Here is a 12,547-nt window from a genome sequence, read left to right on the forward strand (position 1 = left end):
TAAAAATAGCCTCCTGTACAAATCCACTCACCGCTGCAGTCTCGCTGACAAACCTATACGTCTTCCTTTCACTACTTCACCTCTTTAAAGGTTGGGATCTGTCAATTGGCAGAGCTGGTAGAGAACTTATTAGACAGATGAGAGGACATTTTAGGGAGGTACTGTTGTATGAAGACGTATACAGATATATATATAAAGAATTAAACTTCATGAAATCAAGAAATATCACTCGTAGGTAAATCAGATGAAGTCTACACTGGTTGCAATGGGAAAAAGAGTGAATTAATGTGAAGAATAGCAACAGACTGACCTCGATCGACCACAGACGGTCGTCACAACTGTCTGTAGTTGGACTGACAGAGTAAATGAAAACCATTAAAACTTCAAAATTATGATGAAATGGAAAAAAATAACCTTCAAATTGAAACTATGGACAAAAACATTCGGAAAAAATGGCAAATGAATGTTAATGTTGTGTCACAATGCAACTCCATTGTGAATCTATATACTAAAGCTTCTATTTGTTGTTTTATATTTTCTTTTTTGTTTTTCTCTTTGTGTTTTTGTCTCATTTTTTTTGCTAATGTGCATAAATTAACTCATAAAGCTGTATATGAGCTGATAAAGGCATGATGAAAGGCCACTGGATGATGACTGTAGAGTTCAGTTTGTCACTACAACCAGGAAACACACGGATCTTTAGATTCAGGTTTTCTGTCTGATGAAAAACTGACAAAATCAGAAATGAAGACAACAGAAAATACATCTTCAGTGTTATTTATTTAACAAAATATGACCTCCCCCTTTTCACTGGATACCACCACAGGGTGCCCCCCCGGTGCCACTCCCTCCCCCCTCCCCCAGTTTTACAAAAAAATATCACATCTCATTTTTATTGATTTGCTGTGAAAATAAAGAAAATCAAAAAAAAAAAAAACAAAAAGCTGAAGAGTTCAGAGAGAGATGCGATTTCAAACATTCATTCTCGAGAAGTGTTAAGACACGACATGTTCAACATCTGTCGTCTGGCTTCCCACATGTTTTGCCCAGAGGACTGTAAAATGAGAATAGATTTTATATAGTAAACATGAAAGCTAAGATTCCCGGTATAAAATAAATACAACGTCTCAGTAGGAATAAACAAAACCTAAGGAACCAAAACAAATCATCACAAACCATGGGGCTGGATAAACAGTTAAGTGTGTTCGCTGTGTCGAGCTTACATGCATCTCTTGCGGGGAGAAAGCGACTGTGGCCAGAATTACATCAGCCCATCAGCTAATTGCCATCCCTGCCACACTACATTTCTCCGCACTAAATCTTCCTCGTATGAGGCGAGGACCCTGAACATCCAAGAGCCATTACACAGCGTCCCGCCATCAAATTGACGAAGCTCACGGGGTGGGGGGGGGGAGGTGGCAGCAAAAGTCACGTAAGGGCAGTCGTGTCTGATGCAGGAAGTATCCGAGCGATGCGCAGACATGCAAGAGCCACGAGTGTCGTCTGATGTTGAGGGAGTGGAGCCTGATTAGAAAACATCGAATCTCAGATATAATGTATAAAGAAAGTGTGAAGATGCTCTCAAGTCAAAATCCAGGACTTGCGCTCCCATCTTAGTTCCACTTAAATCCAGTCCAGTCACAAGAAGCAGCAACTTGCCGCATTTAAATACAAACTTAAAGTAACACTTTGACATTTTGGGGAATATACCTGTCGGCTCTCTGGCAGAGAATTAGATGAGGAGATTGAAACCATGTCTCATATGTCTGTCCAGTAAATGTGAAGCTACAGCCTGCAGCTAGTGAGATTAGCTTAGCACAAACACTGGCCTGGCTCTGTCCAAATGGGTACTAAATAACAGGAAAGCTGCAACAATTAGTGAATTAATCGATGAGTTGATGGATTTTTGTTTATTCCATCGGTTTTCAAACAAAAATTCAAACATTTTCTGGTTCCTGCTTCTCAAATGTGAGGATTTGCTCTTTTTTCTGGCCACATGATAGTGTTTCCAGTAAGCTAAGCTAAGCTAAGCTAAGCTAAGTGTAGCCTTACTTTTTTTACATAACAGATATGAAAATAGAAGCAATCTTCTCATGTAGCTCATCTCCACCAGAAAGCCACTGAGCTACATTCTCCCAAATTGTCAAAGTATTCCTTTAAACGTCGACGCAGCCGGTGAATCACTGGTATCCCAGAGCAGACGCAGATCCAAGTCTTTGACTGTAGAGAGCGTAATGAGGGTAGTACGGGCCTGTGGTGGGCAGAGAGTGCAGGGAGATGGAGGAGGGGCCGGGGGGCAGGTGGACCTTACTGTAGGGGTGATAGCGAGCTAAACCCAGACCGGGGGGAGCCCTGAGAGAGAGGGAGCTGGACATGGAGCCCGGGCTGCTCTGGTGGGGGAGGTGAAGGTGGCAGGAGGCAGGTCCAGAGGAGGAAACAGAGAGCAGCTTACTGTCCATTCCCACAGGCAGCGCTGTGTGCGTGCGGAGGTGGGCCAGCAGCTCATCTGAGGTGGCGAAACGTTTGTCGCACGGCCCCCCGGCTGAGACCCAGTTGCAGGCGTGCGGCAGGGGGTCGTTCGGGAGCATGAAGCCGTACGTGTAGAGGGGATGGGAGAGGGAGGAAGAAGCGCTGGATGACAGGGAGCTTTGGTGGAGGGAGTGGAGGGGGTGGGAGGGGTACACCAGCGGGAAGCTTGATTTGAGGGTGGAGGAAGGGTCGTGGATGCAGGAGTTGCAGTTGCTTCCTCCGAGGTGGGACACACTTGGGTAGCTTAGACAGTAGGGGTCCCTGCATAAACCCTGCATGAAGGAAGGAGGGGAGGCGCCCGTGAGAGGGCTGGAGCTCGGGTGCTTCCCGGGGACCGCCATACTTCCCACGCTGAGGCCGGACTTTGTCGGGTCCAGCCCGGGAACAAACTGAGACGGGTATCCTGCGTAGGCCCCCACTACAGATCCGTGGTAGCCCATATTAGACGAGGGCAGTGGGAAGAGCGGCTGGCTTGTCTTGTAAGGAGAAATGGGTGTAATATGTCCGGGGCCGAGGTTGGGCTGGGCAGACTCAGCTTTACCCCCCTCGTGGTTGGATCCGCCGTCAGAGCTGCCGTTACTGCAGTTTGTGCTGGCTCGGACGTGGCTGGAGTTTGCGTGGTGTGGACTGTCCAAGTTAACCTTGTTTACATCCGCCTCCTTTTTGGGATGATTGCTATTATTATTGCTGCTGCTCGTGCTGGTGGGACTGCCCCGCTCAGGTGCAGTCTCTCCGTTGGGAGTGTGGGGGTGGGACGTGGGCGGTCCCCCGGGGGACTGGCTCTGTTTGTGAGGCTGCTGCTGCTGCTGAGTGTGTCCTGGTGGGGAGCCGCTTCCTGCTCGAGAGCTGGGTGAAGCAGCGTGGGGCGGATAGGGCTGCTGGCCACCGGTTGAATTTCCGTTAGTGGAGACGTTATTGCTGGGTACTCTGAACCCGACTTTATCGCTGCTGCTGGTGACTCCGTCTCTGCGACAGTCCCCGCTGCCTTTGTTGTAGGGCTTGAAGCTCGACTTGTCCTCCAGGGAGGGGCGGTGCTCCCCGAGCTTCAGGCTGGAGACGGACAGCCGGCTGCTGGGCTCCTTGTCTCCCTGGCTGCAGGAGGAGCCCAGCTTGGATGAAGATGGAGGGTCTGGTTTACCAATCTGAGAGCAGGTCTGCGCCAGCAGGGCTAAAGGACTCTTCTTGGCATCCAGCTACAACAAAAATACAGACTCTGATTAGCTCCTAGACTTTGTTTCACTGTATTTTGTCCAAAGACATTTTGGCCTTCATGCAAAATAAACACAAACCAAAGGACAGTGATCCTCTGTGGTCAACTGGAGGCCTGTAAACTGACTTAAACAAGGGCTGCAACTATTATTCTCCTAATCGATTACTCTGACAATTATTTTTTTCAAACAATAATTATTTCAGGATAAAATGTCAGAAAATAGTAAAAACACCCAACATAGTTTCTCAGGACTGAAGGATTTGTCTCCATATTGATGGTTTCAGAGCTGAAACGATTAGTGGATTAATCGTTTAGTTGATCAACACGAAAAATAATCGGCAACTATTTTAGTAATCAATTAATTGTTTCATCCTTATTCAAGCAAAAGCAGTATTTGCTGTTTTTATTTGTCATTTATCAATTTAAACTTTGGGTTTTGAGCTTCTGATTTAACGTGAACAAAAGAGTGAAGACTCGTCCTCAGGCTCTGACTGGTATTTTATTATATTTCACACTAAATGATTAATCGATTAAAAGAAATTACAGTTGCAGCCCTTTGTTTTGTATTTAGTCTTACCCACAATCTAAAACCTAAAGAAAGCAGTTTATCATCATATATGACAAAGAAGAAACAGCAAATACTCAGCAGGGAATTTATCATGAGAAAAGTTGCTAGTTAATTTTTTGTCATTGATTAATCAATATTCGATGTATTGATCGATCTAAGGCTTATTTAAACATATAATGAAGTTCTCACTAATTGAGTGGGTTCATATGATTTATATATGATGTAAGTTGAATGATTATAACACAAGACAAGGTCAGTATTTGTTTTGTTGTTTCATCACTTAATTACTCAGGCCAAAGACATAAGATGGTTATTCTTTAATTTTTTATTTAATTTACATATTTCTCAACTAGCTAATGAGGAATTCAAATTATGGTTGAGCTCTCTTTACATTTCCACCACACTGCTGTGAATCAGCATCAGGAATAGAAGAGATAAAGGTGTAATTTGGTGTAAAGAAAAAAGACAGTAAATACCTCGATGCTGACTGGCGCGGACGTCAAAGGCTGTAAATATTCCGGGTGCAGCAAGTGTCCAGTGTGCGCGGTCAACATCTTGATGAGTCGGATAGGAAGCCGCTTAGCCTGCCGAAGTGGGTCCAGAGGGGTCAACAAAGAGACCACGGCACCGGGACGAGAGTCTTCACAGTCGGTGATCTCACTGAGCACGATCCGCTTACTTTCAGCTGATCCTGGAGGGAGATATTTCATGAGGGAGGGCGCTGCGCTTTGGTGTGTGTGTGTGTGTGTGTGTGTGTGTGTGTGTGTGTGTTGCGTTGGTCCAAAATATAGTTTTAAATGTTGTTGTAATCCATGAGTGTCCTTTAAGAATATAAATAAAAACACAGCTGGACGTCCTTAAATGTCCCCAAAGGACGGAGAAGCCTCTCAGTCCCGGTGCATCTTCATCTACGGCTCCTACTCCAGTTTTTTTATTTTTAATTTCAAACCATAAAGAAAAAAAAAAATGAACAAAAAAAACAAAAAAAACCAAACAAACAACAACAAAATCCACCGTGTGAGTCGCAGCGGGTCAAACAGACACTGTGGAGGCGTTAAAACACCAGAGTCCGAGCGTGGAGAGGAAACGTCCCACTGCGTGTCTCCGGTCCGGACTTCAGCAGCTCACTGATCGATACAGGCGGACTTCAAAGTGAGGCAGCCGCTGTCTGTGCGCTGGGTGGCCGCATCGGTAATGAGGTGGGCGGGGAGAAGGTGCGTGAGGGCGGGGCTACGCCGTCCTCCAGCTGACATATACCAATACCCACTGCTTTCACCAATACTGTAATAACTCATATCTCAACCGATGCTTTTCTGCTGCTGAAGCATTAAATAGACACGTACCAGAGAAGTACAAGTCACATTACTACACTGTATGTTCAACTTTGCACTGCATCAACATTAAACCTGCATTTACTGATTTCTTGGCCACTTGGGGGCAGCACAAGAAACTGTTAACAGGACTGACATTCAGCAAAAGTGGGTGATACAAACACACAAATATTGGTGTCGATCCAATACCAATCAATACCTATGGTTTAAAGCAGCTAATGTATCATGTAAGGGAGATAAATATATTATGATTTATGAGGTGATTATACATTATTAACATGCTACTTCTGAAAATGATTTGCCAAACATGAGGTAATATTCTCTGTTAATTACTTACAGACAGATTGCAGTAATAAATAACAAATGTTCCTCATGTGAATTCTCTAAACTAAGGAGGTCGTCACCATAGACTGTAAATAAAGATGGAGGTAGCCTCCGTAACAAGGTTATAATAGTTTTGTATTTTTCATTAGTTTGTATTTTTATTTATTCATTTATTAAATTGGAAGATAGATTTCATATCCACCCAAAATACCAGGCTTTTGTATGAAATAATTAAAAATTAAAACTAAAACTAAAGAGTTTTTCTCTATAATTTTAGTTTATTTTAGTTCTTTTGTAAACACAACATACAGTTTCATTTATTTGTCTTTTCTTTTGTAAAGCCTCGTTTTAATTTTTATTTTGGTTAACGAAAATGTTTTTTTAGTTTTTATTTAATGATAATAACCTTGTTCAGAGTGAGCTGCTCCGCCGTCGCCATCTTGGCAGTGGCTGATTCCTAGCGCCTCCTAACTCCCGGCTAATCCAAAAATAGGCAAGATGGCAAACATCTGCTCCCATTAGCATTGTTAGCATAGCTAGGCAACTGGGTGTCTCTTTTAACGCTGAACACAAACAAATTCAAAACAATTCAGTTACAGGCCAGAAACCAAAACAGTGAGCTGAGAGACTTTAAAAGGGAAGGGGACACCGAGGGGAACTGCAGGTCTAACTCTCTGTGAATGTTTGTGCCAAATCTGAAGACAGTCCCTCGCGGCGGTCTTGAAACGTCTTATTCAAAAGGCCAAAAACACAGAGATGAAAATCAGAGATTAAGATCTGCTTTATATTTGTGTTTTCATAGAAGCTGATCACAATTCTCAGAGTTTTCATTCTGAGAAATACACAAATTAAACGTAACTATAGGCCATTCCCCCGGTCAACAGATAACAGATATTTATTCATAACTTTATATCATGACCTAAGTTATTAGGAGAATAATTGGGGTTTTATATCATGTTTGTGGATGTTTTGGTCATTATTTCTGTTTTATAATAAATTTGATTCTGCTTCCTGTGCTTCAGGTGTGTTTCGGGTTATTCTTAACAGGAATATTGCCGTGCTTGTTTATGCAAAGGGTGAAAAGGGTGAAAAAAAAAATCTTCCAAACAATAATACATTGATTTTGATGGACAAACTAAACAGCATTAGTGTTTTATGTCTGAGATGTAATCCGTCTCTGTGAGGCAGAATTGTACCATCTATGGTTTGGTCGAACAGGAGATGCATAAACAAAAAGCATTGATGTCAACCATGATTAAGAGAGAAGCTCTGACCCCACAGTTGTTTACGGGTTTGGTACAAAACAAACAATGTGTGGACCACAGATCATGAGGATGAATCTCAGAGTGCAGCTTTAAATATGTAAAACGTCAGATATTTGACATATGAGCACGCAGTAGTTAAATCCCAAAGGGTAGTTGAAATGAAACCACGCAATCATAAACATGTGGGGATCTAAACTTTGCTCAAAATGTCAGATAGGATCGTACAAATTTCCCTCTCATGAAACTCGGATCTAAGACACGAGCGGGAACTTTCACTGACCAGGAGTCCACAGAGAGCGATGCTGTGAGTGTACTGGGATGCGGTGCATAAACCCCTTATTAAAACTAAAAATGCTCTTTTGTGAGTGTAATGATGCAGAGAACAAAGTCAGCGAGCGGTGGAAACAAGTCATATGGTCACATGAGTCATCCTTCACTCCGCTGTCAACAAGCAGATGAGTACATGCAGGGCAAACACTAAAAAAGGGGTTTACTGGTCCAGATGCTCGTGTTTCATGGCTCGGTGTAGTTCTAGCACAGAGATTTTCAAACTGTCAAAATCCTTCTCTGAGTCATAACTGAAATAAATCCACTTAAACATCATAATAAAGACAAATCCCCCTATAACTCCACAACCTGCCTGAGAATAGTCAAATACTTTCTTCTGTATCACAAAATATAAAATCCAGTGATGGTTGTCTGTGGGTGCACTGCAAACAGGAGCTGCTAACAGCTAATTCAGCAGTTTTAAATCAGGACAATTTGGTAAAATATGAAGAAATACAGACAAAATAACGGGGTGCATCAATGCACTTCCTGTTTGCATTTCCCCAAGCCCCTAAATTATTCACTATCAATATGTCTGAGTTGACAAATTTTTTCTTTCCCACACTGTGTGACTGTGAAAACGCCGGTTCCAGAGGAATTAAAATGTTCTGTACCTATTTTCCATGATTATTGCAGTTCCTGTACATGTCATGTTCCATATAAGTCTGTTACCACAACACACGCATGTACTGTACAGGATGTTCTCTCACTCTATATAGGTGACAGGACAAAGACGTGAAGGTCGCTGACAGATGCACAAACAGGAAAAGTCACATATTTCCTAAATTCTTAATTCTAAACCTTCTAAAGTTCACACACCCGTTTACGAGGCGTCACGCACTGTGTCGCCATCAGGACGATTCGGCAACTTGTCACATAGCGACCCGCAGTATCAGACAACTAGTCATGCTGTTGTTTAGATGTAAAGATCAATGCTGCTTCATTATTCTACTGGGGCCTTTAAAGACACAAAGTCTTTCTTTATTAACAATTTTCTTTTAACCTTTTACTGAAAAAGTTCAGGTATGCTTTTAATTTGACATGTCATGGTGACAAATCATTTGTCTTTAGCTTTTGCTCTGAGAAGATCTGAGCACACAAAAAAATCAATAAAGTACACAGAACATGTCACACTAGAGTCTATTTTCTTTTATTAATTTATGCCATTTTTACCAGTGAAGAAAAATGTGATAAAGACAGATCGCCTCTATATTAATGGTTCTATAAATCTGGAATGTTAATGACTTTATTGCATTACCGCCTGCTGACTGACTTTGCAATGAGCTAATTTTGCTAACCTAATTATACAATGAATTGGTTAAAGTACTTAAAAATTACGGCTGACAAGAACTATTAGCAGCAGCCCAAAATAGTCTGAGTCTGAGGGGCTTTGATTCTCTGAATCCTTCGCAGCCTCAATTGAGTGCAAAATCATTCCTAATCCCTCATTACCTGTGGGCAAAAGGCTGCATAATGTGAATTAGCTGATGGATATTTGTACATGTCTCGCAGGGTCCTCCTTAATCTTCAAAAAGCAACGGTTAACTCGAACATGCAGTTTATTTTGAAAAATTCTCTTTTTAAGATTCGTTACCGTTACCTCGTTACCCATCTGAAATCAGCATTAAGTCCCTGTCAAAAAAACAAACAAACAAACATTTGGTTAAAGTAACTGTCGCCTTGACCTCATGCCCTAAACAGCAGAGCTGCTACTCACAGCCATCCATCAATGTCCCATTTGAGATAAGAAGCTGAGAGTGGGAGCACCATCTCATCAGGAAACAAGGTCACAGCCTGCACCGCTGTAGAGGAGACAGCCCTTGTGTGGCTTTGGGGGAAAACAAAAACAGCAGGAGCAGTGGTTTGACTTTCAAGTGCTGGTACAGTACAGTCGTTGTTAGTGTACAGCCACGGAGCTAGAAGGTGCATTAATAATTAAAAGGAAAAAAAAAAAATGCATTAAATTAATCAATACATCTGCACAGTATTTACCAGTAACTGCTCTTGCGGTTTTTCTTGCCTCTCAGATCTATATCTAAAAGATTTAGTATTTGTGTGAAGTGTGCAGCAGATGAAGATTCATGGCACTAGGACGCTGAAGGGCTCCGGAGAAAGTCGGAAAATAAAGTAGGTACGTATCATTCAGGGGCACAAGGACAAAAAGGTCACTGACGAGGTCATTTGTTAATCTGTCCCAACATAACAAATAAAGTCAATAAAACTCACATTATCCTGACAAGCTGCTTTGATTTGTTATTATTGTATATTAGGCTCTTATAGATGCCAATCACTCCAGGTTCAGTGGCCATATTTAGCAGCCAAACTAAGCAACAGTCATTTTCTTAATGTGGCGTCACTTGTGAATAATCACCCACCTCTGCAGTTTGCTTCAGCTTTAGGTTTATTGTCTTTTAGCTCATTGTTTTTGGTTTTCTGTCCCTCAACTTTCAGTTTTGGTTCACTCTAATTGTAACGGAGCAATTTGTAATTTGTAGCTGAATATTTTCTGATGTTTTCCTGATCATCAGACAATCCAGAAAAGCCAGTTGCTCCGTATCTGCTGGATGTGTAACTAGGCAACAGTTAGCAAACTAGTTCCCAATATTACAGCTCGTTTCTGCTGCCCCCTAGTGGCCGATTAATCAGATAATGCAGATCTAAACTTGACTTTCCTTGGTGACGTTAGTTACATTAGTTTTCATTAACCACGACCACGATTGTTCCTTAATCTTAACCGAGTAGTTATTATTTCAACCTTGACCAAGATGTTTACTTAACCTTAACAAAGTATTTATTTCAACCCAAATAATTAGCTTTCCCTTACAACAGCAGCTGATCCCGTCCTCTCTGGACCCGGATGTATGACCTATAAATTATTGAGAGTTATAACATTTTGACGGAGCGTTTGTATTTTAACCGGCGCAGCTTTTCTAGTCTTTATGTCGATGGTCACGTGAAGAGAAAAGGACGTGTTGAGATGAGTGTTGTATGTCTATATATACATATATATATTTATTATTACGCCGTGTCTTAATTTTAATTACTGCTAAAACACAGAATCATACAAAACATGCTAAACAGGGTTGTTGTGTTTGCAGTGTTGAAGCTTTTATTAATGTGTTGTTTTATGGGATTTCTTTTCTTTTTTCAGTCACGTAATAAAAGCTTTATTTAACATCTTTGTGTTTATCAAGGTTAATGTTTGTAATCATGTGCTCATCCTCTCATAAGTCGACTACTGTTGAACACAGATGAGACTCTGGTGATGACCCCCGTCACGCCACGGCTCCTGTAAACTCCTACCAGAGGCGCAGGTGTGGATCTCGTCAGGATGGCGAGTTTTATAAGAAACGAGGATCCATGGGAGGAGTGAGGAAAGACGAGGACAAAAGGAGGGAAAGCAGAAGAGAAGCCATGGAAGGTCAAATACTGAGAAGGAGGCCACGATAAACAATAGCGCTCTTCTCTTTAACTTCTCATGACTTGCCTTGAAGTTGGTCATTAACAAGCATTGGCACAGTGTCTGTAAGTGATTACTGCTTCCTGTTGTTGCTTCATTTGAAACGAGTTTCCTCTTGTTCCCTTATCTTAAAAACATAATCAAAGCAGCCACACATGGCAAAACAATGGAACCAAATCTGAGAGATGGACTTGAACTGGTATTAAAGACTCCCACTACGACAGCATGTCATTAATGGGGGTTTGTGCTGTGCCTAAAGGCAAAGAGTGATTGATAGTGGATTTTTTTTTTCTCTTTGATGTGGTGTTTAATAAACCTATGGAAATTAAGAGGATGCCATATTTAGAACAGTGAGCGTGTCCTCGCTGTACTGTTTGGCCTTTATTCCAAAATCAGATTAAATGTGACTTTCCTTTAAAAGTCAATTTGACTTTTCCCATGCTACGCCTGGCAAGCTTCCCATTACACCATGATGCAGTTTCCTACATTAGCATCCGAACCAGTTAATGATTCCTGTAGAAGACATGTAAATAAACTGTGTTATTTATCAGGGTTGACAGTTAGCCCTAATGTAATACAGTAAGTCACATGTGACTCATTCTAACATAACCCTTGACGGTTTGGACAGACTTGAACAAGCAGCACAGAGCGAGAAGAGAGAAATATGCTTCATTGTTAAAGTGCTCAAACCATAAGTTCCACTTTTACATGAGAAAAAGGATTTAAAGACAGATTTAAGAAATATTCAGATCCTTACAGTGATGTAAAACTACTCCATTACAAATACCAATAAGTCCTGCAAGAAAAGTCAGACTGAAGTAAAACTACAGATTTTACCAGAAAATGCACTTAAAGCATCAAACTAATATATTTTCAGTCCCTACAGGGTTTTTTGGGATCACTGGGATGTTAAATACCTGACTTCACTGCTGCTTTTCTACAAGGTGTTGCACGATGTTTATCAGTAATTTTTGTTGGTAAATGTGAGACGCAAGATTCAAAATGTCACGACCGTAACACTGCGGCATCCTGGAGAGACGGTGTAGTAGTTTAGTCCACTGGCTCCCAACATAGGGGTTGGGCCCCTGCAAAAGACCATTAGATAAATCTTGAGGGTCCTGAGCTGATTAAAGTTTAGAGAGGAAACTCATAGACATGTGAGAGCGACAACAACACTGGCTCTGTTGTAAGTCACAAGCTAAGAGCGTTGAAATCCCTAGCTGAATCTTTAACAGTGTGTTGACAGCTAAAGTAACTGGTAACTGGCACATTTCCTCTGAAAAGTGGTGAAACAGAAGTATAAAGTTTCATAAAACTCAAGTACATGCAGCTCCAAACTGTGTAGCACTATGTCGGATAACAGGTGTTTGCCTCGGAGCTCCCAAAAAAAAATAAAGAGCAGCTAACGTTAGCCTAAACTATATACTATATACCAAAGGAGCATCTTGCTTCCCACAGAGCCTTTAATCCAACAAAATAAAGGGGGTGATGTTCCCCTTGGCTTTGGAAGCAATGCTTGGTTACTACTTTAGG

The 12,547-nt window shown here is 41.6% G+C and overlaps 1 protein-coding gene across 1 annotated transcript; it reads right to left on the reverse strand.

The window, feature by feature from the left end:
- Positions 1-864: 864 nt before the first annotated feature.
- LOC130187043 (zinc finger protein 703-like) lies at positions 865-5,422 on the reverse strand. The gene is made up of 2 exons (XM_056404473.1): positions 4,784-5,422; positions 865-3,722 (listed from the first exon to the last, which is right to left on the reverse strand). Exons 1-2 carry the CDS (start codon positions 5,015-5,017, stop codon positions 2,181-2,183), a joined length of 1,776 nt encoding a protein of 591 aa, XP_056260448.1. The 5' UTR covers positions 5,018-5,422; the 3' UTR covers positions 865-2,180.
- Between the last annotated feature and the right edge of the window lie 7,125 nt (positions 5,423-12,547).

Source organism: Seriola aureovittata, chromosome 18 (assembly GCF_021018895.1).
Source record: "Seriola aureovittata isolate HTS-2021-v1 ecotype China chromosome 18, ASM2101889v1, whole genome shotgun sequence".
In the NCBI taxonomy this organism is placed as follows: Eukaryota; Metazoa; Chordata; class Actinopteri; order Carangiformes; family Carangidae; genus Seriola; species Seriola aureovittata.